The sequence below is a fragment of the Felis catus genome, chromosome D4 (genome assembly GCF_018350175.1).
Source record: "Felis catus isolate Fca126 chromosome D4, F.catus_Fca126_mat1.0, whole genome shotgun sequence".
Classification (NCBI taxonomy): domain Eukaryota; kingdom Metazoa; phylum Chordata; class Mammalia; order Carnivora; family Felidae; genus Felis; species Felis catus.
The window spans coordinates 69708044-69729745 of NC_058380.1; the positions used below are offsets into that span (position 1 = coordinate 69708044).

General features: G+C 43.2%; 2 protein-coding genes across 5 annotated transcripts in view; both read right to left on the reverse strand.

The window, feature by feature from the left end:
* The window catches only part of CTNNAL1 (catenin alpha like 1), a 63475-nt gene extending 61765 nt beyond the window's left edge, over positions 1 to 1710 (reverse strand). Inside the window, exon 1 of the mRNA XM_023242544.2 lies at positions 1507 to 1710. Within this exon, the coding sequence (XP_023098312.1) occupies positions 1507 to 1629 (123 nt within the window). The 5' untranslated portion in view covers positions 1630 to 1710. The remainder of the gene's footprint in view (positions 1 to 1506) is intronic.
* A 5258-nt stretch (positions 1711 to 6968) lies between these two features.
* Positions 6969 to 21702, reverse strand: part of TMEM245 (transmembrane protein 245) — a 98776-nt gene continuing 84042 nt past the window's right edge. The window contains exon 18 of one of the 4 annotated variants that reach the window (XM_003995737.6): positions 6969 to 8825. In XM_003995737.6, the coding sequence (XP_003995786.1) occupies positions 8780 to 8825 (46 nt within the window). In that variant the 3' untranslated portion in view covers positions 6969 to 8779. Of the gene's footprint in view, positions 8826 to 13132; positions 14140 to 21702 lie in introns of those variants that run through there. The other 3 variants (XM_023242547.2, XM_023242545.2, XM_023242546.2) reach the window with 3 other exon arrangements.

The following is a 21702-nucleotide window of genomic DNA, read 5'->3' on the forward strand; positions in this document are numbered from 1 at the left end:
AATGAAAGGAATTAATATTTACAAAGTGCTTAAAACATGGCCTAACACATCACACACGTTTTGTTAAGTACATGGATCAAATATTATGAAGCTGAACTCCAACCGCTCTCTTATCTCTCTCCTAAAACTACTCCCGTAGTTCTCATTTTGGGTTGTGGTTGTACTGGTGGCATTCTTTGGGGGAGGAGGGCAGTGCAGACATCATAGCCTTCCTTCCCGGTGGTCTGGGCCTCTACCAGACAAGGAAGGGAAGAGGAAGGAGCAGTGTCAGCTGTATTCATTCACTGTTGGGTTAGCCAGGCTAAAAGTGAGCACAGGTAAAGAAAACGGAGCTGTTTATTTAATCAGCATAACAGGAATCTAGAGACACGTGTGACTGCTATTTTTAAATACGTGGAGGGCTGGGATGGAGAAGAGACAGCATTTAAAATTCTAGGGAACAGCTACAGGCGCCCCATCACTGAACATGTTGAAGCAGGAGCCTGGTGACCAGGTGCAAAGGATGCTGTAAGAAAGAATTTTTTTTTTTTTTTTAATTTAGAGTCAGATAACCTTTAGGATTCCCAGTACTTCTAAAGTCTTGGCAACACCAGCGTGAGTCATCAAGACGTTACAATCTAGTTGTGAGTCACACATCGCCAACGCGCTCCTGAAGACACAGAATTCTTCCCTCTCCACGGAGCCTGGCACATTTCAACAAGATCTAGGTGAGGAATTCTAGCCCTCAGGCTGCGTAGAACTCGGCTCCCAGGAACAAAAAGTTCTCTAAAACTCGGCGCGTCAATTAGCTGATTCCGGACTTGTGTTATGACCAACGAATACAATAAAGCATACATCCCAGACGGGATTTGGGGCAAAAAGATGTGCATCCGGATCAACTATCAGACAGTGCTTCACCTCACTCCAACGAGGCCAGACAAAGGGCGCCTGAAGCGAGCCGGCAGGTTAAGGGGCAGGGGCAGGCAGGGTGGCCCGGGGTGCCCGGGAGCCCAGCGAGCAGACACGCGCAGGGAAGGGGACAAAGGCCTCGGGGAGCGCACGCCGGACTTGGAGGCCGGCAGGAATGCCCCAGCCGGAGCGGCCGGCAGTCGCGGGGTGCACTGGGGATGCAAACGTGGGGGGCCTCCGGGGAGCCGGGGATGGGGGAGGGCTTCGCGGGCCCGGGGGGAGGGGCAGGGCTAGCCGAGCGGGTCCCGTGGGGCAGGCCGGGCGGCGCACCTGCCTGCCGGGCTCTCGGGTCGGCGGGGGGGGGGGCTCCCCGCCCCTCAGCCCAGGCGGCCTCCCCGCCGGATTTCGGATGGTCCGGACCAACGCCGCCGCCGCGGCCGAGGCGGGCCCCCAAGCCTCAGACGGGCCGCCCGACCCGACGCCGCAGTCCCGGTGCGGAATGTGGGGCAGCGGCTGCCTCCCGCCGGGCCCGACCCGGCCCCGGGGCCGTGCGAGCGGCCGCCGCCATCGCGGCCGCGGCCGGAGGGAGACGAGGGGCGGCTCCGGATGCCACTTTACCTGAGAGACCAGCGGGAGCAGCGTCTGCTCCACCGAGCGAGTTTTGATCTCGAGTCCCGAGTCGAAGGCGAAGCCCGACGGGCCGGCGCCGCCGACGCCGGCCGGGCCCAAAGAGGCGGCCATAGCGCTCGGCCCGTCGCGCAGCCGGGACGCCGCGCCACTGCGGGCCCGCCGCCCGCCAGCCAGCACGCCCGCGGCGGCGGCAATGCACCCGCGCCGCCCTGAGGCCCCGCCCCCGCGGGGGCCCCGCCCCCCGGAGGCCACGCCCCCGCGCGCTCGGGTCTAGGGTTCGCCCTGTCGCCCTGCGAGAGGGTCAGTCTCTGTCTGTCCCCCTTCCTCGCCCCGTCTCTCTCTCGCGCCAGGACTGATTAAACCAGACACCTGCCAGCCTCCCACGGCCACGTGGCCTCTTACCGAAGCAAGGACAATCGTCCCTAGCAAAGCGTTTCGTCCTCCTGATAGGTGACTCGTTCTAACTCCGATTCCCACGATGACTTCTGGAAGCTGAACTAACTGGTAGAGCAGAACCACAGTCAGGTGCGTAGGAAGGGTCTTCTACCCTGAGACAGGAATTCTACCGGTAAAGCGTCTTTCTGGAGCTTCTCCGGAAGGTCCCATTTCCCCCTGCTCCTCTTCTGACCCTTTCTCATAATTTGGGCTCGATTGAGCATGAAACATATGATGATGCAGTCTTAAGGAGTACCTGGGTACTTGGGAAGGAGACAGTGATTTGGGTATCTTTCAGGCTACTTTTCAAAAGGAAATTAACTAGAGCATATGGGAAGCTTCATCTACTCTTCAACACTTTTACATTTTAAAACTACTTTTCAGAATTACTTTTCCTAGGGCTACACCAGAGCAGTTTCCTAATAGCTGTTTATTGACTGAAAAGATCGGTCAGCTCAATTGGTTGAGGCTCTGACTCTTGATTTTGGTTCGGGTTGTGATCCCAGGATCATGAGATCAAGCCCCATGTGGAGCTCTGGGCTGAGCCTGGACCCTGCTTAAGATACTCTCTCTCCCTCTCTTCCTCCCTCTCCCTTCCCCCTGCCCTTCTCCCCTACTTGTGGGTGCTCTCTCTTAAAAAAAAAAAAAAAAAAAAAAAAAAAAAGACCATTAGTGTATATTTCTGGTTAAACTCACTTAAAGGTAAAGCTATCAGGGAGCCCCTGCATGATCAGATGGGAGGGAGGGCTGAACACCCCTTTCCTCAGGAGTTCCAGAAGCAAAGCCAAAAAGGCAGCTGTCAGAAACACACCCAGTGAAGGGGTCCTAGGCTCAAGCAATAGACTGAGAAGCATGGAGAAATATTCGTGAACTAGCCTATCTGCCAATAAGCAACTAGCAGAGCAGAAAATAATCCAAGGCTGGTGAGTCCACCCTTTCACTTTTGCCAGGATCATTTCTCCATCGATGTCAGATAGATGAGCAGAATACCACCAGCTCCAAGTGTCAGAGGCTCTTTCCCAAGCACTTGTTGAAATGTGCTTCCCATGTGGGGGTTCAGCTCCATCTGCCAGTGCTGCACGTTTATCTTTGCTATTGAAGATAGCCATTAACATGGGCTTGTTTTCTTCATGCAAAATGTCCAGTTCCTTTGACCAGCTTTTCCTCGGATTCTTACTTCCCAGCCACTTACCTTACCACTTCCTTGTCTACCAAGGCCACCTTCACGAGTGCACTGAGGGATCCAGCCTCAGCGTTGGACCTTTTCACCTCTTTAAGGTGCCCAGCATCCACTCTCCAGACACATCTTCCCTTATGTAAGTTGCCCATGTTACATAAAAATTCAGTGTAGGCATTGGTGCCAAAGGAAAATATTTAAGGCCTAAGTAAGAGACAGATGTATTCGTGAAAGTTTCACTTCACTGAAGATCAAATTTCTCAACAGAAATGAGACTAAGTTTACCACCTGATTCATTTAACACTTGTAATTTTATTTCAAAATATAAATATTTCACATGTACAAAGAAGTTACATCAGTAGGTTGTCAAAGCAAGTTAAAGCTAAGAAGTAGGCTCTGTGTGAGAATAAAGAATATGTATTGTATTTGAACAAACTCTTTTTGCCTTCAAACCATCTCTACTTTGCCTGGGAATGCAGAGATGATACCTTTCCAAAAGTTATATAGGCAATTACAACTATACACCCAGTCTTGGTTTTAAAATCAAATGGTATCTGAAATATCCTCCAGTCACCCAAACAAGGAGCACTACAAAGGACAGAAAAAGGATTTTCTTTGGGATAGCTATAATAAGAGTTACACTTTCTGGGCCACTGCAAAAAAAAAAAAAAAAAAAGAAAGAAAGAAAAAAAAGAAAAGAAATAGGATTTGATAATAAGCCAACGTGATGTTATTTGAAGATTGACTTCCACACCTTTCATTTTAAGATATAAAGCAAGAATTAAAGTAAGAAACCAGGTGTGGAGGAAAGAACTCTGGACTTGGAGTCAGAAGTTCTGCAAGTGAATTCTGGCTCCATAATTTTGTGGTATAAACTTAAGGGAAAAATCACAAAAAAAAACTTTGAGCCTCCAATGCCTCATTCAATAATACTTAACACCTGCCTATCTCACAGGGTTGTTATGAGAGCAGTCTGAAAAATATAAAGTGACATACAAAAGCATTATTAAAATGTAATATCAATATACCACCACTATATTTGCACATTAATAGATTCTTGAAAAACTTGCAAAACTAAACACAAATACTGATTTTACACACCATAATAGGTGGAAAAGAATCTCTATACTTTATGTATAGCTCTGAACAGCAAATATGTTTTCTTTCTGGTATCTCATTAAACTCTGAGATTTATTACAGTTTACATGGAACCATGGTAATAGATTTACCATTCAGGGTTTCCATCAAGGATGTCTCCTAAAAGAGCTGTAAACTTCCTCAGAAGCCATGTTTCCCAAAGGACAAGAAGTCCTTGGAGAAGCTCTGCTAAGAGGGGGAGGGCAGGGGAGCAGTTTAAGGTCAAGTAAGTCTAGTAAACACTCTTTGTCCCCTCATAAATTCACAATATTTAACAGGTTTAAAAACTCTAGGAAGTTCCACCAAAAGGAAACAAACTCAGAATTCCTCAATTTTAATTGACCATAGAGTCCCTTCCCTTCATATACACTTCTTATAACATCTAATAACATCCCTTGGAACTACTGCCATAAGGAACACATTTTTCCAAAAGCTGCTCAACCAAAAGGGAAAGGGAAGAGAAGTAGAACAATGGGCTAAGAGAAAAACAAAACAAAACAAAACACTGGGGGCACCTGGGTGACTCAGTAGGTTAAGGGTCTGACTTCACCTTAGGTCATGATCTCACGGTTTGTGGGTTCGAGCCCTGCATCGGGCTCTCTGCTGTCTGTGCAGAGCCTGCGTGGAATTCTGTCTCCCTCTCTCTCTGCCCCTCCCCACTCACTCTCTCAAAAGTAAATAAACATTAAAAAAAAGAGAGACAAAAGAACCGCATTCTACTCAGAATTGTTACTAGCTCTGTGCTAGAAAAGCCTATGGATTTTTCTCCCCTAGAAAAATGACAGGATCACCTAATTATAGAAGGCCCATTCTGGCACAGAATTTTTATGACTCTAGTAGAGAGAACATCTTGATTTACAATTCTTTTGATTATTTTTAAACTGTCAAAAAATAACTGCTCACTGGTTTCAGTTAGCATGTGCATATTTTTGCAGGTCCTCAATTAATGAATATATTTTGATGGCAATTGTGTAAGGACAAAAAATTAATAAAAAATCAAGTATTTGGGGGCGCCTGGGTGGCTCAGTCGGTTAAGCGTGTGACTTTGGCTCAGGTCATGATCTCGCAGTCCATGGGTTCGAGCCCCGCGTCGAGCTCTGTGCTGACAGCTCACAGCCTGGAGCCTGTTTCAGATTCTGTGTCTCCCTCTTTCTCTGACCCTCCCCTGTTCATGCTCTCTCTCTCTCTGTCTCAAAAATAAATAAATGTTAAAAAAAAAAAAAAAAAAGTACTTGCTCTTAGCTGGAACTAACACTTGGAATATACTGCCATAGGCTATTTCCAATGTGAAATACCTACTATAATACTCTTGTAAGGGTCTCGAAAGACCCAGAGAGGAAACTGCCAGTCAGGACCAGAGGATGGGAAGTTATGAAGGGGTTTTTCCTATAAACCCTGAGGTTGAGAGCCCTGGATAGCTCACTAAAATTCCTTTGCTCTAATCAAACCCTTCATGGCCTGAATCTCTGAGTATCTCTTGCCCAGTAGTGACACATCCTGAAGCACTAAATGCAACCAATGTGGGACCTAGGGGTAGGATTAGGGTCACAAGGGGTATTTAAGACCAACATTAGCCAGAGGACCTCAGCTGCAAGCCCTTTAGCCACCCTTTAACTGGAATATGCAGCTGCTATTTCCAAAGGTTCTGAGTTTAAATACATCAAGCCTCCATTACACTTCTTGACCTTGTCAAGAGTCCGTCTACACCAGTGTCACAAGTCACAGGAAAATTCTGCCGGCTAACTACCTCTAATGGAAGAGAGTGTTAGGAATCCTCACAAATTTAAACATAAATAAGACTTGTATCTCAGGCATTCTGACAAGAGATCACTTCCAGGAACAGAGAATGTGACAGGAATTTTGGAACCGAAGAAGAATTTATAGGGCATGGAGTTTATGCTAAAAACCCTATACCTTATTCTTTCTCAGAAAAGAGAGGAGCACATCTGTGTGGAGACTTTCATTTTCTCCCATCCCCCCCATTTGGTTTACAACTGAACTAGCGAATATGAACTTAAAACTAATCTTTAATGAAGCTATAAAATAAATGTAAGACATTGTGGTAAGATTTCTGGATCCGTTTTTACAGAAGCCACTTCATCAATGCACTGTCTGCTCCTAGGGAGACTTTTTCTGGGACAAACCCTAACTGAGAATCGGGGACACGTCATTTCTGAGACCAGAGCTCGAGACTCGCCCCTTTTCACACCACGTGATCTGTGTCCTGTGAAACTTCTGTAAACCCTCTTCACTATATCCAAAGAGATGTGTTTCTCTGTTTGGGGGTTCCAGGAAGACATCCCAGAGCTGGCTGACTTTCTGAGTCATTACACGGTCACTGGAGCACTGGGGCAGTTCCAGTCTCCTGATGAGGACTGTGTAGCACTCTGGGGGTACCTCTGCTCCTGATATTTCAGGTGATATGATGTCATTGTCAATTTTGGCAGCTCTAAAATCTTGTCTTAGGGCTCTAAGTTCCCTTCTATGATCCTGGTATTTATACCAGTAATTATGACCAGCAACAGCCATACATTAGCTCGAGGTTAGTTTTTTCAGTAACACTTCATACAGCTAAAAACACTTTAGAGGAACATAATTTGTATATGCAGACGAAACTCACTGTGTATATAATACTTCTCTCTTTTGACTATGTGCCAACTATAGCTATAAACTTAACCAGCATCCAATTAACAAAAACAAATACGATTTCTTTAAGCCTTTTAATGCAAAAATTTTAACTTTAGTAATGCACATGATGTGGCCAAGATTCAAGGTGAGAGAAGGGCTTCTTATGATTGCCTGTGGCACCCTGTACAGTACTTGGCATGGGAACCAGAGCTGGCAAACTCTTGACAAGTTTTCCTGAACAAATGACTGAAGAAAAGCAGAAGTCAGTTAGTGGCCAAAGGAACACTCGGTGTAACATCAGATTGTGACAGCAAAAATAAGAGACCTGCATGTAGTCTACTGTATAAAAGTCAAGCCCTCACAGTAGCCTCTTTCCTAGATGGACCTAATTTCTTAAGTAATATCAGAATAAATTTAAGCTAATTATTATTAACTATGCTTTAGGGAGACAATGTTTTAGAAAAAAAAAAAAAAAAAAAGACTTCTACCTTCGTTTTCCAAAGGGAGGTCTTTGATACTTAGGAACCCTTTCTCCTCCATATTCCCTTGGGGACAGATAAAGAGCCTAATGATTGCATTATGCAGTGGAAAGGGCACAGAGCTAAGAGCTAGGTTCCAGTCCCAGCCTTGTCATTAACTGTAGGACAAACACTAGGAAAACTGTGGAAGATACTGGAAGAAATGTTACAGTACAGCACGGTCCGCAGACTATTAAGTCAGAAAGATTTGAGGTAAAAATCTTACTAAATTTTTCTGAACCTTAGTTTCCCCATCTGTATGAAACAGTTCTAAAATAATATAAAGCTACATGAAAGCTGATGGGGAGTGGCTGTGAAAAAATATGCGCAAACGACTTGTAAGATGTAAAGCGCTATGCTGGTTATTGTGATATCTGAGATACTTAAAAAAGTCATAATTCAACAAGCCTTCATCTAGAGTCTTATGTGCAAGGCACTGTGCTAAGTGATGGAAAAATACTACATAAATGTAACATTCTACTGCTAATAAGTAACTAATTGGCAGAATTTCAAATAGGCAAACAGGGATACATTCAACAACTCAGAGAACTGCTACTCCTGAGATTTTTCACTTAAAGTATCTGGAAAGAAAAACTGAACCACAACATGAATTCTGTCATACTGTTACCATTAATAGCAGCTTAATCAGTATTTTACTTCAAAGTGGTCAACCAAGTTTTAGAAAGTTGGTCATAGTGTAATGGCGGATGGAAGGAAGAGAAAGGCGGGGGGGGGGGGGGGGGAGACAGTCTTTCTGTGTCTCCTATGGCTGTAACACACAACTAACTGACATTCAAATAAGCCACCCCGTCTTACACTTAAGATTTGTTCTTTCTTACAAAGGGGACCATGCACGGTGGAAGAAGGGAAGACGACTCCTTTTTCCTGCTCAAGAAACTGCAAATTCAAAAGTGAAAACCCTCTTCATTAAAAAGTGACGACCATAGAAAAGTTTAAGAACAGATTCCTTAAAGCAGGAGAAAATTACGCTGCAACTACTTTTAACAGCAGGTAGTTTAGGGCTCTTGAAATAACTTTATAAATACATATTATAATAATATAGATAACCAAAGTGGGAAACTTCAAGCCATGGTACCAGTGTATAAATCGAAACTCTTCAAGCCATCCTAGCAACAATTAAGTGAGCAAACCACAATTCTGAGCTCTAAAGCCGTGCTTTAAAATGGAAAGCACCCCACAGCGAGCTCTCTCTTGTCCAGGCATTCTGTAGGGAAGGCCAGGAGGGTTCTGCTTCTTTTCCGGGCTCTGCTTGCTAGGCACGGATGAAAGGACAGAAGGCCACAGCTGAGCTGAACTCACTATCAAGACGGAGCCTCCTACAGAAATCACTGCGGGGGAAACCATGTCAGTCTACTGAAGATTTCAGATCCTCAGAAATATCATGAAAAGTCCTGAAGGAGAAAAGAGGAGAACGATTAGTTCTGCTTTTGGAAAAGGGATGGGGAGGGGGGGTGGATAAAACCAAAGAGATACATGAAAAAACAAAACAAAACAAAACCAAAACAGTATCCAACCAGTACTTAGTTACCATAGAACAATATCTTATTTTTATAACCGGAGAGCCCTGATGAGGTCAGATAGTCACTATTTTTTGCTAGGACTTTCACTGAGTATTACTTCAAAGTCTGCTAGTTATCTCTGTTTTTGGTAACAAGAACTCTAGTTTGTTGCTGGGTCCATGATCTCCCTTCCAAGATGATTTCCCCAGACTCCTAATATCTGGTCTGGCTGGATGTGGTCTGCTACATATCCAAGGTGCCGACCTCAGGACTGCTGTAGCTAGCTCACCTCTGCTACATCATTTACATGCCCAGGCTAGGAGGATGTCACCCAGTCAGGTTTGTATCTGCAGTAGCCAGGTCAGAGTTTATCAATGTTGTGCTCAAGAACCCATCTTATATGAAAAGACCTCATGCCAAGGCTGGCAGAACAGGATTCAAGACTAAATGTTTGTGGGACAGTCATACGAGCCCCAGACTGCCTACCTCTGGCTTCTTTTGCCTAAGAAATAAACCTCTAGCTCACAGTTCTAAGCCACTGTTATTTTGAGTTCTGTTGATGGTAGGGTTTCTCACTTTTTGTTTTTCTGCTTATATACAGTCAAATCTATCTTAAATGATAAAGAGACAAAGCACACATGCATCACCCTTACAGGCAGAAGTGATGTTGTTCCTTTACAACATAATCACCAACTAGGAACTCAGAAAAATAGTTAAGTTAAAATGTTTACATTTTTCAGAGCAATTCTCAAGTCTCCAAGTTATATCAATTTGCAGCCACATCACTGTAATATGTTGAACCGTCTTAGTTTATTCATCCATCGAATAAAGCCCATTTTATTTTCATACCTATAACCAAGTGTTGGTTACTGTAAACAGATTACTCAATGTTCTCATTACAAATAGACCCAAAGTAGACTGTAAGGAAAGTATTCCAAAAAATTCAGAGACCAAGTCAGTTGTAGAAACAAAAGATGACAAGAAGTTGTCATTGGGTGCAGACACATAGAGCAAATAATCTGAACTTCGGCTTCAGTTCCACATTCATGCCACCTCTCTTACCCCTTTTACCTTATTCCTTTGTTTTCTCAATGTTCTTTTCACACAATGAGGAGGGCCAGCGGGGTGGAGCAGAGGTAAAGGCTAACACTCTAGCACGAGCTACGAAGTACTTCAGAATCAAGAGGGCACAGGTAGATTCTCAGAGAAGAGAGATTACATTCAAGGATGCTCTGTTATCTCCAGGCTGCCTCACCGGTGGGCGCCCTAACCCCTCACCCCTCCAACACGCACCCCTAACTAGCACAGCTCCGCTTCCAAAGGAACAGCTCTGAGGAGTGGACAAGCTTCCAGGCTATGGCTTTGAAAGGGTTTGCATGTGTCGTGGCCAAACTCACAATGTTAAATATATGCTGGCAGGTCAAAGAATTGGAATGAATTTTGTTTCCTTAAGTATTTTTTACACTCTGAATGAAATCCCCCAAAACAAAGATTTATATACACACAGATTTTATATGTGTTACTATCTCTCCGCACATCAAATTGGGGTTTCTCAACAGCAGCACCATCAACATTTCTGTGCACTATTCGGATGTTTAGCAGCATTGCTGCCTCTATCTGAACTTGTGGCAATCAAAATGTCTCTATACATTGTCAAGTATCTCCTGATGGGAGCAAAACTCATGCCCCCCCCCCCCCGCCCCTCCCCAACCACTGCCCCTAGCTGACTATGTATCTATTTTTCACAATCTCACCTAAATTTGTGTTCTTACATTTGCGTACAGTTGTCTACAAGCTGTCTCAGATGACATGAATTTCATAAACAGTACTCAATTTAGGGACCCCTGGAAAATCTTTAAAACCAATAACCCAAAACTGGCCAATATTAAAAGGTATTTCCCAATATGCAACAAACAGGTTTCTAAATTCATCCTGTGACATCTTTTCACATTTCTAAGATACCTGCAAATTTGAATCTCTGTTCAACTCCTCTAAATTGTGAATGGAAATTTCTGCCTCAGGGCAAAGATGCATGAAATAAGATTAAGAGTGTGGTTGGCCTGGTGACTGCTTTCTGTTGACAAGTAAGCTTAGCTGTAACCTTGAAATTTATACCTACTATTCAGTTCAGCCCTCAGGCCAAGAAGGCCTCCAAAAGGACCCAGAAAAAAGAAAACAAAGTGAAGCAAGCTGAGAAAAGTTATTTACAGTTTTCTAACTCAACATTCTATCTTCTCTAGATGTTTAGAGTGGTGATGGTAGGGGAGTGTGTGCGTGAGGGTAGGGGGTAGAAGCCTACAGAACTAACACTGATGTTCAACAAACCTGTATATCTCGGAAAACAAACTCTCTAGCAACACAGAAATGATTTATTTCGGTCCTCATTGAGAGGCGCTGAGCTAACTAATCAGCAGGGCTCATTAAACTTGAACTTCCTAGAGTAGGAAGAAACAAAGGGAGAATACTGCATTGACAGTATTTCTAGAAGTGGTAAATGTCCTACTCAATCATCTAAATACAATATTCTTTTCCAAACCATAGGGATCATTATGCTAAGAACTACAGTGGTGGGGGCGCCTGGGTGGCTCAGTCAGTTAAGTGTCTGACTCTGGATTTTTTACTCAGATCATGATCTCGAGGTTCGTGAGACAGAGCCCTGAGTCAGGCTCTGCGCTGACAGTACAGAGCCTGCTTGGGATACTCTCTCTCCCTCCCTCTCTGCCCCTCCCCTGCTTGTGCAATCTTTCTCTCAAAATAAATAAACTTAAAAAAAAAAAAAAGAACTACAGTGGTAAGATTTCTCATATAAGAGCAAGAAATGCAGAATAGGACATGTGCCTGGAAGGACAGAGACTGCTATTAACATTTTACAGCTCCTTTAATGGCAATGGAGACTGTGTGGTGTGATTTCTCATTTACAATCCCTTGCTCCTTGAAAATGTTTCTGAATCTTCCTCCCTCAAAGTTTCAGTGAGATTTTTAAAAATTCCTTTATGTAAATGTTTAAACTTGTTCTGATTTAACATCTCAAGAGCTGTTGACCCCTTTCTTCCTAGAAATACAGAATAAATTTTGGACATTTAAAAATAAAAAGCTTTAACTGACTTAGCTGGCCTGGCATAGTTGAGTGTCTATTTCCTAAACCCTCACTTAGCACACAGGTACACAATCGTGTGACAGAGCACATGTCATCACTATTATGCACATCCCTTCCTTTCCAACTAATTTGGAACACAGCTCTAAGGCTGGGGTTCACTGTGTTCCATCCTCTTTTGTCAGCCTCAAGGTGATATTGCAAAAATCTTTTTCTCTGATCTGTTCTTGGTTTCACTAACCTATGAATTCATCAAATGTTCACTGGGCATTTTCTATGTGCCGGACGTCATGCTAAGAATGGTAAAAGAGTGGCAAACAGATGAGACATAGTGCCTACTTTGAGAAAGCTTCCTGGCGACTAGGAAAGACAATTAATTAAACCTACACAAATATAATGTGTGTTAAGTTCCAACAGGATAAGTACAAGATGCTGTGGGGCAGGGAGACCATGAAGCAGGGACATCTTACCTAGCCCAGAGAGTTCTGGCAATGCTTCTCCGAAGAAGAGTACTCTGAGGACAGGCCACGGTACCGGGCTTGGCTGGAAAGGGTGTGGTATTCTTTACAAAGAGGGAAAACATGTGCAAAGATGACAATGACTTCAGAGAACTAAAACAAGTTCATTATGGCAGCGGAGAGGGAGAAGAGTCTACAGATATAGACAGAAGGCAGGAAGGAAGTCTGATGGGCCAACCTAAAGTCCCCACTCTATCTTGAAGGCCATGGAAGCTACTGTGGGAATTTTATCAGTAGACATACATAACATGTATGCCTCAGAAAAACCAGAGAGGCGGGGCACCTGGGTGGCTCAGGAGGCTAAGCGTCCGACTTCACCTCAGGTCACGATCTCGCAGCTCATGAGTTCGAGCCTTCCGTCGAGCTCTGGGCTGACAGCTTGGAGCCTGGAGCCTGCTTCGGATTCTGTGTCTCCCTGTCTCTCTGCCCCTCCCCTGCTTGCGCGCGCGCGCTCTCTCTCTCTCTCTCTCTCAAAAATAAAAATATATATATATATTAAAAAGAAGAAGAAGAAAGGAAAACCAGAGAGGCTGCACTACAGAGCAGAGTGCAGGGACCAGTGGAGAGGCTACTGAGTAACCCCAGCACTGGGTTACACCACTGGAAATACAGAGGAATGAGAGGATTCAGGATGTTTTCAAGTGACAGAAGCAAAGGAGAGCCACCAGTGAACAGAACGTGAGCCAAGTACGTCCCTTCCCTCCTTCAATTCTCTTTCTTTCCTCGTTAGCCCAAACTAGCATGACAGGGAGTGAGGGGCACTCCAGCTGATATTCTGAACGTTAACGTAAAGGTCTGTGGCAGTGGTGATACTTTTTGGAGAACACCTTTGTAGCTCATTTTGCAAAGACAAGGAAAAAAAAAACTTCTTGCTGTATAAAGTTGGACGCATTAAACCTTAGTTTAATTACTAAATGATTTCTTTTACAACATGACACTCATTTTTGATTTAACTTCAGAAATTAAACTATGAAAGATATTCACACTCTGATTAAAAGAATGCTCCTAAAAACAGCAATGGGCTACTAATAACTCCTGCTAGTGAAAGATTAAGTTGAGTTCCTAAAGGACCACATTCCAGCGTCGCACTCCGTACTGTCATGATGTGACAGAGGGAAGGAAAACCTTAATACAGAGAACAGCATTCCTGGAGGAGTCCCTGGGATATGTTCCTACTTCCTTCTTGCAGGTTTTGCTGCTCAGTTTTTGGTAGAAGTAAAACAAGTATATCAAAGCAAATCTGAATATCCTGTCTAAAAGTCAAGGATGTACTGTAAGACACATGACTGCAGGAGAGTTTTTGCCCTCCCCCACACCTCCCAGACAGCCCCAGTGTCGACAGAGAACAGAGGAGGTGATGTGCTCGAATTACTGAATCAAGGCCAAAATAGTTGGGAGCCTTACACTGTGTGGTGTCCGTGACATCCACCCCCATCATACTGCAAACACCACTATCAACACTGAATATCAAAGAAAGGGGGCCCTACCCCCTTCGTTCTTCCTTAGGTGGATAGTTGTCGATCCGTCTGAAGACAGATGGGAGTACACAGGAGCAGTCTCGCAGATGGGTACCGTCAGCTGCCAGTGCCTGCCTCTGCAAACAGAAGGTATGTCTGCCTAATGAAATGTCACCATCCAGCCTCTGCTATCGCACCGCAGCAAGCCTGCTGTGTCTGAGGCCCTGAGAGAACGCCAGTGTGGCAGCAGCTCAGACAGCAAGAACAAACATGTCAGGATCAGGTCATGCAGGATCTTGCAAGCCACGTCAAGGACTTTGATCTTCCTCCTAAAACCAACGGGGGGCCATTTCTGGTGAGTATTGTGATCAGATATGCTTGCGTTTGGAAGAGAACAAGTGAGCTGCAGTGTGAAGGAACTAGAGAACCGTGAGAGAGGAGGCTGGGAGACTGGTTAGAGACCACGAGGACCACACAGTCCGGGTGAGAAACGCAGCAGCTGCGCCCAGCTCAGACCAGGGGCATGGCCACGAAAATGGCCTCCCGTTGGCTTTAGGAGGAAGATCAAAGTCCTTGACGTGGCCTGCAAGACCCTACATGATCTGATCCTGACATGTTTCCTCGAGCTGTCTGAGCTGCTGCCATACGGGCGTTCTCTCAGGGCCTCAGACACAGAGGAAGAAGAGATCTGAGGGAAAGCAGACAGGACTTGGTAAGGGTGGTGACTGAGGAGACGGGGAGCAGAAAGAATGACCACAAACTGACATATGGAAGTGGAGTATAGCACTCCCCGAGGTAGGAAACAGGGGAACATTTGTTCTGGTGGAAGGGTGGAGGATGGCTCAAGAAGGAAGAGAAAGATCATTGGTTCAAAGGCACCAGCTCACCTGCTTGTTAGCTATGTGACTAGGGGCAAGCTAACCTCTCTAAGCCTTGATTCCCTCATCTACAAAACATGGAAACCTACAGCTCCTAACCTCATATGTGAACACTGGACAGATTAAATAAAATCACACACGTAAAGTTTTACCACAGAACTTCATCCCAGCAAGTGTCAGCAGAGGTGATGTTTGTTACTGTTTAAGGTTTCCTTTAGACTTCCCACTGAAGGGTGAGGTTTGGAACTCATGTTTCCTTCAGGCCCTCTCAAAACCCTATTAAAATGCCAGTAAAGGTAATTTTTTTAAGGCATAAATTTATCTGGAAAAAAATTTTTTAAGAAAATATAAGAGGTAAGAGCAATAAACCTTTAAAGCATATTTATTTATTTTTAATGTTTGTTTATTTATTTTGAGAGGGAGAGAGAGAGAGAAAGAGAATCCCAAGCAGGTTCCATGCTGTCAGCACAGAGCCCGATGAGGGATTCAATTCCATAAACCAAAGATCATGACCTGAGCGGAAAAGCAAGAGTCGGGAAGCTTTGACTGAGCCATCCAGGTGCCCCAAGAGCAATAAACTTTTAGAAGATGGAAAGCAGATGGGACAACTGCTCTGACCCAGCATACCCTAAAAAGCTGATCCTAGACCAGTAGTGGAAAAAGCCAGGAAACTGTCTGATTTATTCCATAAAATCTCTCATGAGGCTCAGGAACTGGTGATACCAAGTAAACTTCCGGAAGTGGTGTTAGGTGGGGCTAAATACAGCAGAACTGTCTTAAAGTCTGTTTATTTTTTTTTTTTAATTTTTTTTTCAATGTTTATTTATTTTTGGGACAGAGAGAGACAGAGCATGAACGGGGGAGGGGCAGAGAGAGAGGGAGTCACAGAATCGGAAACAGGCTCCAGGCTCTGAGTCATCCGCCCAGAGCCCGACGCGGGGCTCGAACTCACAGACCGCGAGATCGTGACCTGGCTGAAGTCGGACGCTTAACCGACTGTGCCACCCAGGCGCCCCTTAAAGTCTGTTTAAAAAGCAGCACGACTCCACTGCTCCAATATCCTCACCTACCTCCACCTGGCCAACCAACTGCCCCTATCACTGGCAGAAAATGCTTGGGATTCTGTCTCTCCTTCTCTCTGTCCCTCCCCTGCTTGTGCTCTCTGTCTGTCTCTCAAAAATAAGTAAATAAACTTAAAAAAAAAAAAAAAAAAGGATTAAAAAAATTAATCAAGGGGTGCCTGGGTGGCGCAGTCGGTTAAGCGTCCGACTTCAGCCAGGTCACGATCTCGCTGTCCGGGAATTCGAGCCCCACGTCAGGCTCTGAGCTGATGGCTCAGAGCCTGGAGCCTGTTTCCGATTCTGTGTCTCCCTCTCTCTCTGCCCCTCCCCCGTTCATGCTCTGTCTCTCTCTGTCCCCAAAATAAAAATAAAAACGTTGGATAAAAAATTAAAAAAAAAAAAAAATTAAAAGCAGAGCATACTGGGTGGGCCACACCTATTCAGGCAAGCTCTTTAAAAAGGAGTCTTAGGGGCACCTGGATGGCTCAGTCGGTTAAGCGTCCGACTTCGGCTCAGGTCATGATCTCACAGTCTGTAAGTTCCAGCCCCGCGTCGGGCTCTGTGCTGACAGCTCAGAGCCTGAAGCCTGCTTCCGATTCTGCGTCTCCCTCTCTCTCTGGCCCTCCCCTGTTCATGCTCTGTCTCTCTGTGTCTCAAAAATAAACAAACATTGAAAAAAAATAAAATAAAAAAAAATAAAAAAGAGTCTTAGTGGTCAGAAAGAGAAGCCAGGAAAATGCTCTTCTGCTGGCCTCGAAGACGCAAACAGCCATGTTAGGAAACTGCCTATGGATAGCTGCAAGTCTCAGTTCTACACCTGCACGAAAATGAACTCTGCCAACAAGAAGCAAGCTTGAAACCCAGCCCACAAATGAAACCCCAGCTCCACTGACACCTTGACTGCAGCCCTGTCAGAGCCTAAGCAGACAATTCGGCCACCTTGTGCCCAGACTCCCGACCCATGAAAACTTTAACATAACAAATGTATGTTGTTTTAAGCCACTAACTTAGTGGTAATTTATTATGCATCACACACACACACACACACACTAATAAATACCTGAATCCTAAAAAGGTAGATATTACCTATGTAAATAACACCTCAATAAACCAGTCTGAAAAAAAAAATGTGATAAGAATGGAAATCTCTATGGAGGGATTGGAAGATAAAGTTGAAGACATCACCCAGAAAATGGAAGCAAAGAATCAGAAATGGAAAAACAGCAGAGATAAGAAAATGAGATGACCAGTGAATAAGACTCAACATCAAAATAAGTTTCTGAAAGGGCGAGAAGGAAATCACAGATGAAATAATTCAAGAAAAACTTTAGGACTACAGAACATAAATTTCCAATTTTAAAGGACTCATCCAGCACCAATCAGAACAACCAACAAAAAAAAGTAAAATAAAATAAGAGCATCCTATCGGTTTTCAAATAAATTACAAAGAACCAGGAATCAGAATGGCTTCAGACTTTTAACAACCATGGAAGCCAGAACACAATGAAGAAATAAACAGAAAGTCTAAAGGTAAAAATTTTCAAACATAAAATTCTAAACCTAGTCAAGCTATTAAGTACGGCCTTAAGAGAAAACTTTCCAGTCATATATCATCACCCAAACTCATTTCTTATGCATTCTTTCCCAAAAATCTATAGGAGGCTGTGCTCCAATAAAAAGGAAATAAATCAGGAAAGAAAATGATATGGGAAATTATACAGGAAGTAAGCATTCCAACACAGGGGAGAACTGAGGGAATGACAGCTGATAGCTGAAGAGTAGGCGAAAGGGCAGCCGGCATCCACTGGAGCAGATGAGAAGGCTCCAGCAGAGACTTTACCAGGAAGATAAAGCTTGGAGCATACTCACTGCAACTAATATCCTGAGCGAGGAGATGCGGGCACATAGCTTGAGGCTAGTTAGGAGTACTCCGAAAACAAAGTCAACAAAAAACAGGACCTTTGTAACGCAAAGAAAAGCAAAAAGTTGTATAAAGTAAGGAAATACAGAATATACAAGAAGGTTCAAACAGGAATATAATTTACGGTATAATAATTTAAGGGCCAAATACTGATCGAACCAATATCACGGTTCAATAGTGGGAGGGTGGTGGTACAAGAGCTAATTTTTCACCTTCCAACTGGGAAGTAAAAAGAAAATGCCTATTCATGAAAAAAATCAAGAAATAAAGATTCTATTTCAAGATATGGAGAAAAAATCAAATCAAAAAAGTCAAAAAGTGGTTCTTCTCAGAGAAGAAGGGAAAGGGAAAAGGCAAAGGATATTTTTCGCAACAAGCTTTGTAGAAATTTTTGACCTTTTCAGCTACACGTATACGTAATTTCTAAGGAAAAAAAAAAAAGATGAAGACTATAAAAGCCCTCACACTATATTTTTCAACCCCCACTTCACCTAAGTGACAATATCTGACTTCAAAAGGGAGAAGGGGAAAGAGGTCATTTGCCTCTGGAAGGATTTATATTAGTTTCTTTTGTTTCACCTTAAAAACCAACTCCTGCTTTACTAACTTTGAATCACTGTAAGTTTTTCTAAAATAACAGCAAAACCCAAATGTCCATCAACGGGTGAATGAATAAAGAAGATGTGGGGGCACCTGGGTGGCTCAGTCAGTTGAGCGTCCGACTTTGGCTCAGGTCATGATCTCATGGTTCATGGGTTTGAGTACCACATCGGGTTCTGTGCTGACAGCTCAGAGCCTGGAGCCTACTTTGGATTCTGTGTCTCCCTCTCTCTGCCCCTCTCCCACTCACGCTTTGTCTCTCAAAAATAAAAAAAAAAAAACATTAAAAAAATTGTTTTAAAAAGATGTGACACTTTGTCTCTCAAAAATAAACAGTAAAAAAATTTTTTTTTAAGATGCGGTGTGTATGTATGTGTGTGCGTGCACATGCACACAGACGCACACACACAATGGAATACTACGCAGCAATGAAAAAGAATTTTCACTGGAAAATCCACTGGAATTCACCCTTCACTGGAGGGTATTATGCTAAGTGAAATAAGTCAGTCAGAGAAAGACATACATCCTATGTTTTCACTCATATGTGGAATTTGACAAATTTAACAGAAGACCATAGGGGAAGGGAAAGAAGAGTAAGTTACAAACAGAGAGGAGGCAAACTGTAAGACTCTTACATACAGAGAACTAAGGGTGGGGGGGTGGGGAAAATGGGTGATGGGCACTGAGGAGGGCACTCACTGGGATGAGCGCTAGGTGTTGTATATAAGTGATGAATCACAGGAATCTACTCCCAAGGCCAGACTACACTGTATACACTGTATATACTTAATTACTCAAGTTTAAAAACATAAATAAATAAAATAACAGCAAAATATTGATCAACCAATGTTCTCTCTGTTTTCTGTATGGACACCCAAGGAGTAGGGTTCCAGTTATCATGTGCTCTTTATTGCTTTCAAGCAACTGTCCACTGGTTTCTCAGGTATCCACATACTTGCCTGTAAGAGGCAAAGGCAGAAATGGGTATCATAGTGTCACCACCTTCAAAATGGCTTTTGTTACAACGGCGTAAGTGCCTCTCCTTTTATCTTTTTAAGGAAATGGATTTTTTCCCTGCCATCAAGTAGGTGCCTTGCATTAGCTAAAATGGCCCTCTAACCAACTGGGTCTAATTCAGAAACTATATTCTACCTGTTCTGAGTTAAAGGACCACGTCTTCTTCACAACATACAACACAACACAAAATGAGCAGAACCATGTCTCTAAAGAATTTTAAATAAAAAGATAAATAGTTTCAGTAAATATTTTTTCAAATTCAACTTGTTAATGACTCCTCAATTACACTAGAACACCTAATGGCAGGAAAAAAATATTTTCCAGTTGAGAATAAGAAGGACAATGTAGTGTAGTCTCTGAAAAGTTAAAATCCTATATTCTTGAGACTTTTTACTTTTTTGCACTGTTAAAAGTTTACCTTACCTTTCGGTTGTTAACATGTGATTTCTGGTACATACACAAAGAAAAACTGCTTAACAAGTATTCACTAAAGTTAAACCAGCTGTGCACTTCACCCTTCCTCTTCTTGGTATATACACAGATGAAGTACACATGTCTATCAGGACACACGTACTACAAGACAGGTTCAGAATAGAAACTGGAAGCTACACAAATGTCCATCAATACTGCAATGAATAAATTGTGGTCTATTCGTATACTGGAATACCAGGTGGCAATAATAAAGAATGACCTTGACGTGCAACAATGTGGGTGGATGCCATAGACACAATGGTGAGCAAAAGATGCCTGACTCTCAAGTACTTAGGACATGACTCCTTTTACGTGAAGTTCAAAAACAGGCAAAGCCAATCTAAGGTGACAGTGGTCAGATTATAAGCAGAGAAGGGGTCTGACTGAGAGGGTGTATGGGGAAGGCTTTTGGAGTAAATACTCTGTATCTTAATACTCTATATCTTAATACTCTATATCTTAATACCCATGCTTACATGGGTATACATATATGAAAAAAATCATCCCATCAAGTTGTATATTTAAGATGTGTATCTCAGCTCATGTAAGACATGCCGGAATAAAAAGGTTTTTGTTTTGTTTTGTTTTGTTTTTTAATTGCGCCTGGGTGGCTCAGTTGGCTAATTGTCAACTCTTGATCTTGGCTCAGGTCGTGATCTCAGTTTGTCAGATGAGGACCCAGTGTAGGGCTCTATGCTGACAGCGCGGAGCCTGCTTGAGATTCTCTCTCTCCCCCTCTCTCTGCCCCTCCCCCGTTTGTGCTCTCAAATAAAAATAACTTTAAAAATAATTTTTTTAAATTTTGACACAATCAGGGGAAGATTTTAAATTACAATTTACATTACATTATAATTTATCTTAAGGTATGTTGGTGACAGAAGACAGCAATTATGAGTTCAATGTCTATCTGTACATGCAAAACAAGTTATAACTCCATACTGGTGCACTCAAAAACTTCTCCCCCAACTTTTTAATGTGAATGTGTATTTATTTATTTTGAGATAGAGCAGGGGAAGGGCAGAGAGAGAGAATCCCAAGTAGGCTTTGCATCTTCAGCACACAGCCCAATGTGGGGTTCAATCTTCCGAACCATGAGATCCTAAGCTGAAACCAAGAGTCAGATGCTTAACTGACTGAGCCATCCGGGGGCCCCTCCAACTTTTTAATTTGAAAAAGTGTAAACCTAAAGAAAAATCAAAAGACTGGTGCAATTAGCAACCATATATCCTTCATCTAGATTCACCAATTGTTAACATGTTGTTCTAGTTACTATTAGTGTTGGCTGAACTATTTGAAAATAAGTTGCAGACATCTTGACATCTCACCCCTTAAGGATATTCTGCTATACAACCAGAGTGTCATTAATCATCCCTATGAAATTAAACACTGATATAATAATACTGTTTAATATATAGCTCATATTCAGATTTCTCCAATTGTTCCAGAAATGTTCTTTATAGATTCTCTCCATCACTAATCCAAAGCCCTACCATTGATTACAGCACTGCATTTGGCTGTCCTATTTCCTGACTCTCTTTTAATCGGGTACACCATGTCCAAGTGGGTTTGTTAATTTTTTAACCTACTTTTGGTCTTTCATGACATGAACCATTCTGCCCCAATTTTGTTTTTAAGTTTTCCTGGTATCTGAAACCCAAATGTCTGCAAACAAATGGTTTCTCTTTCCTTAGTGTCTTCTACAATCTTAAGCACAGCATGCACACTGAAATGCCTATATGCTGACAGACTATT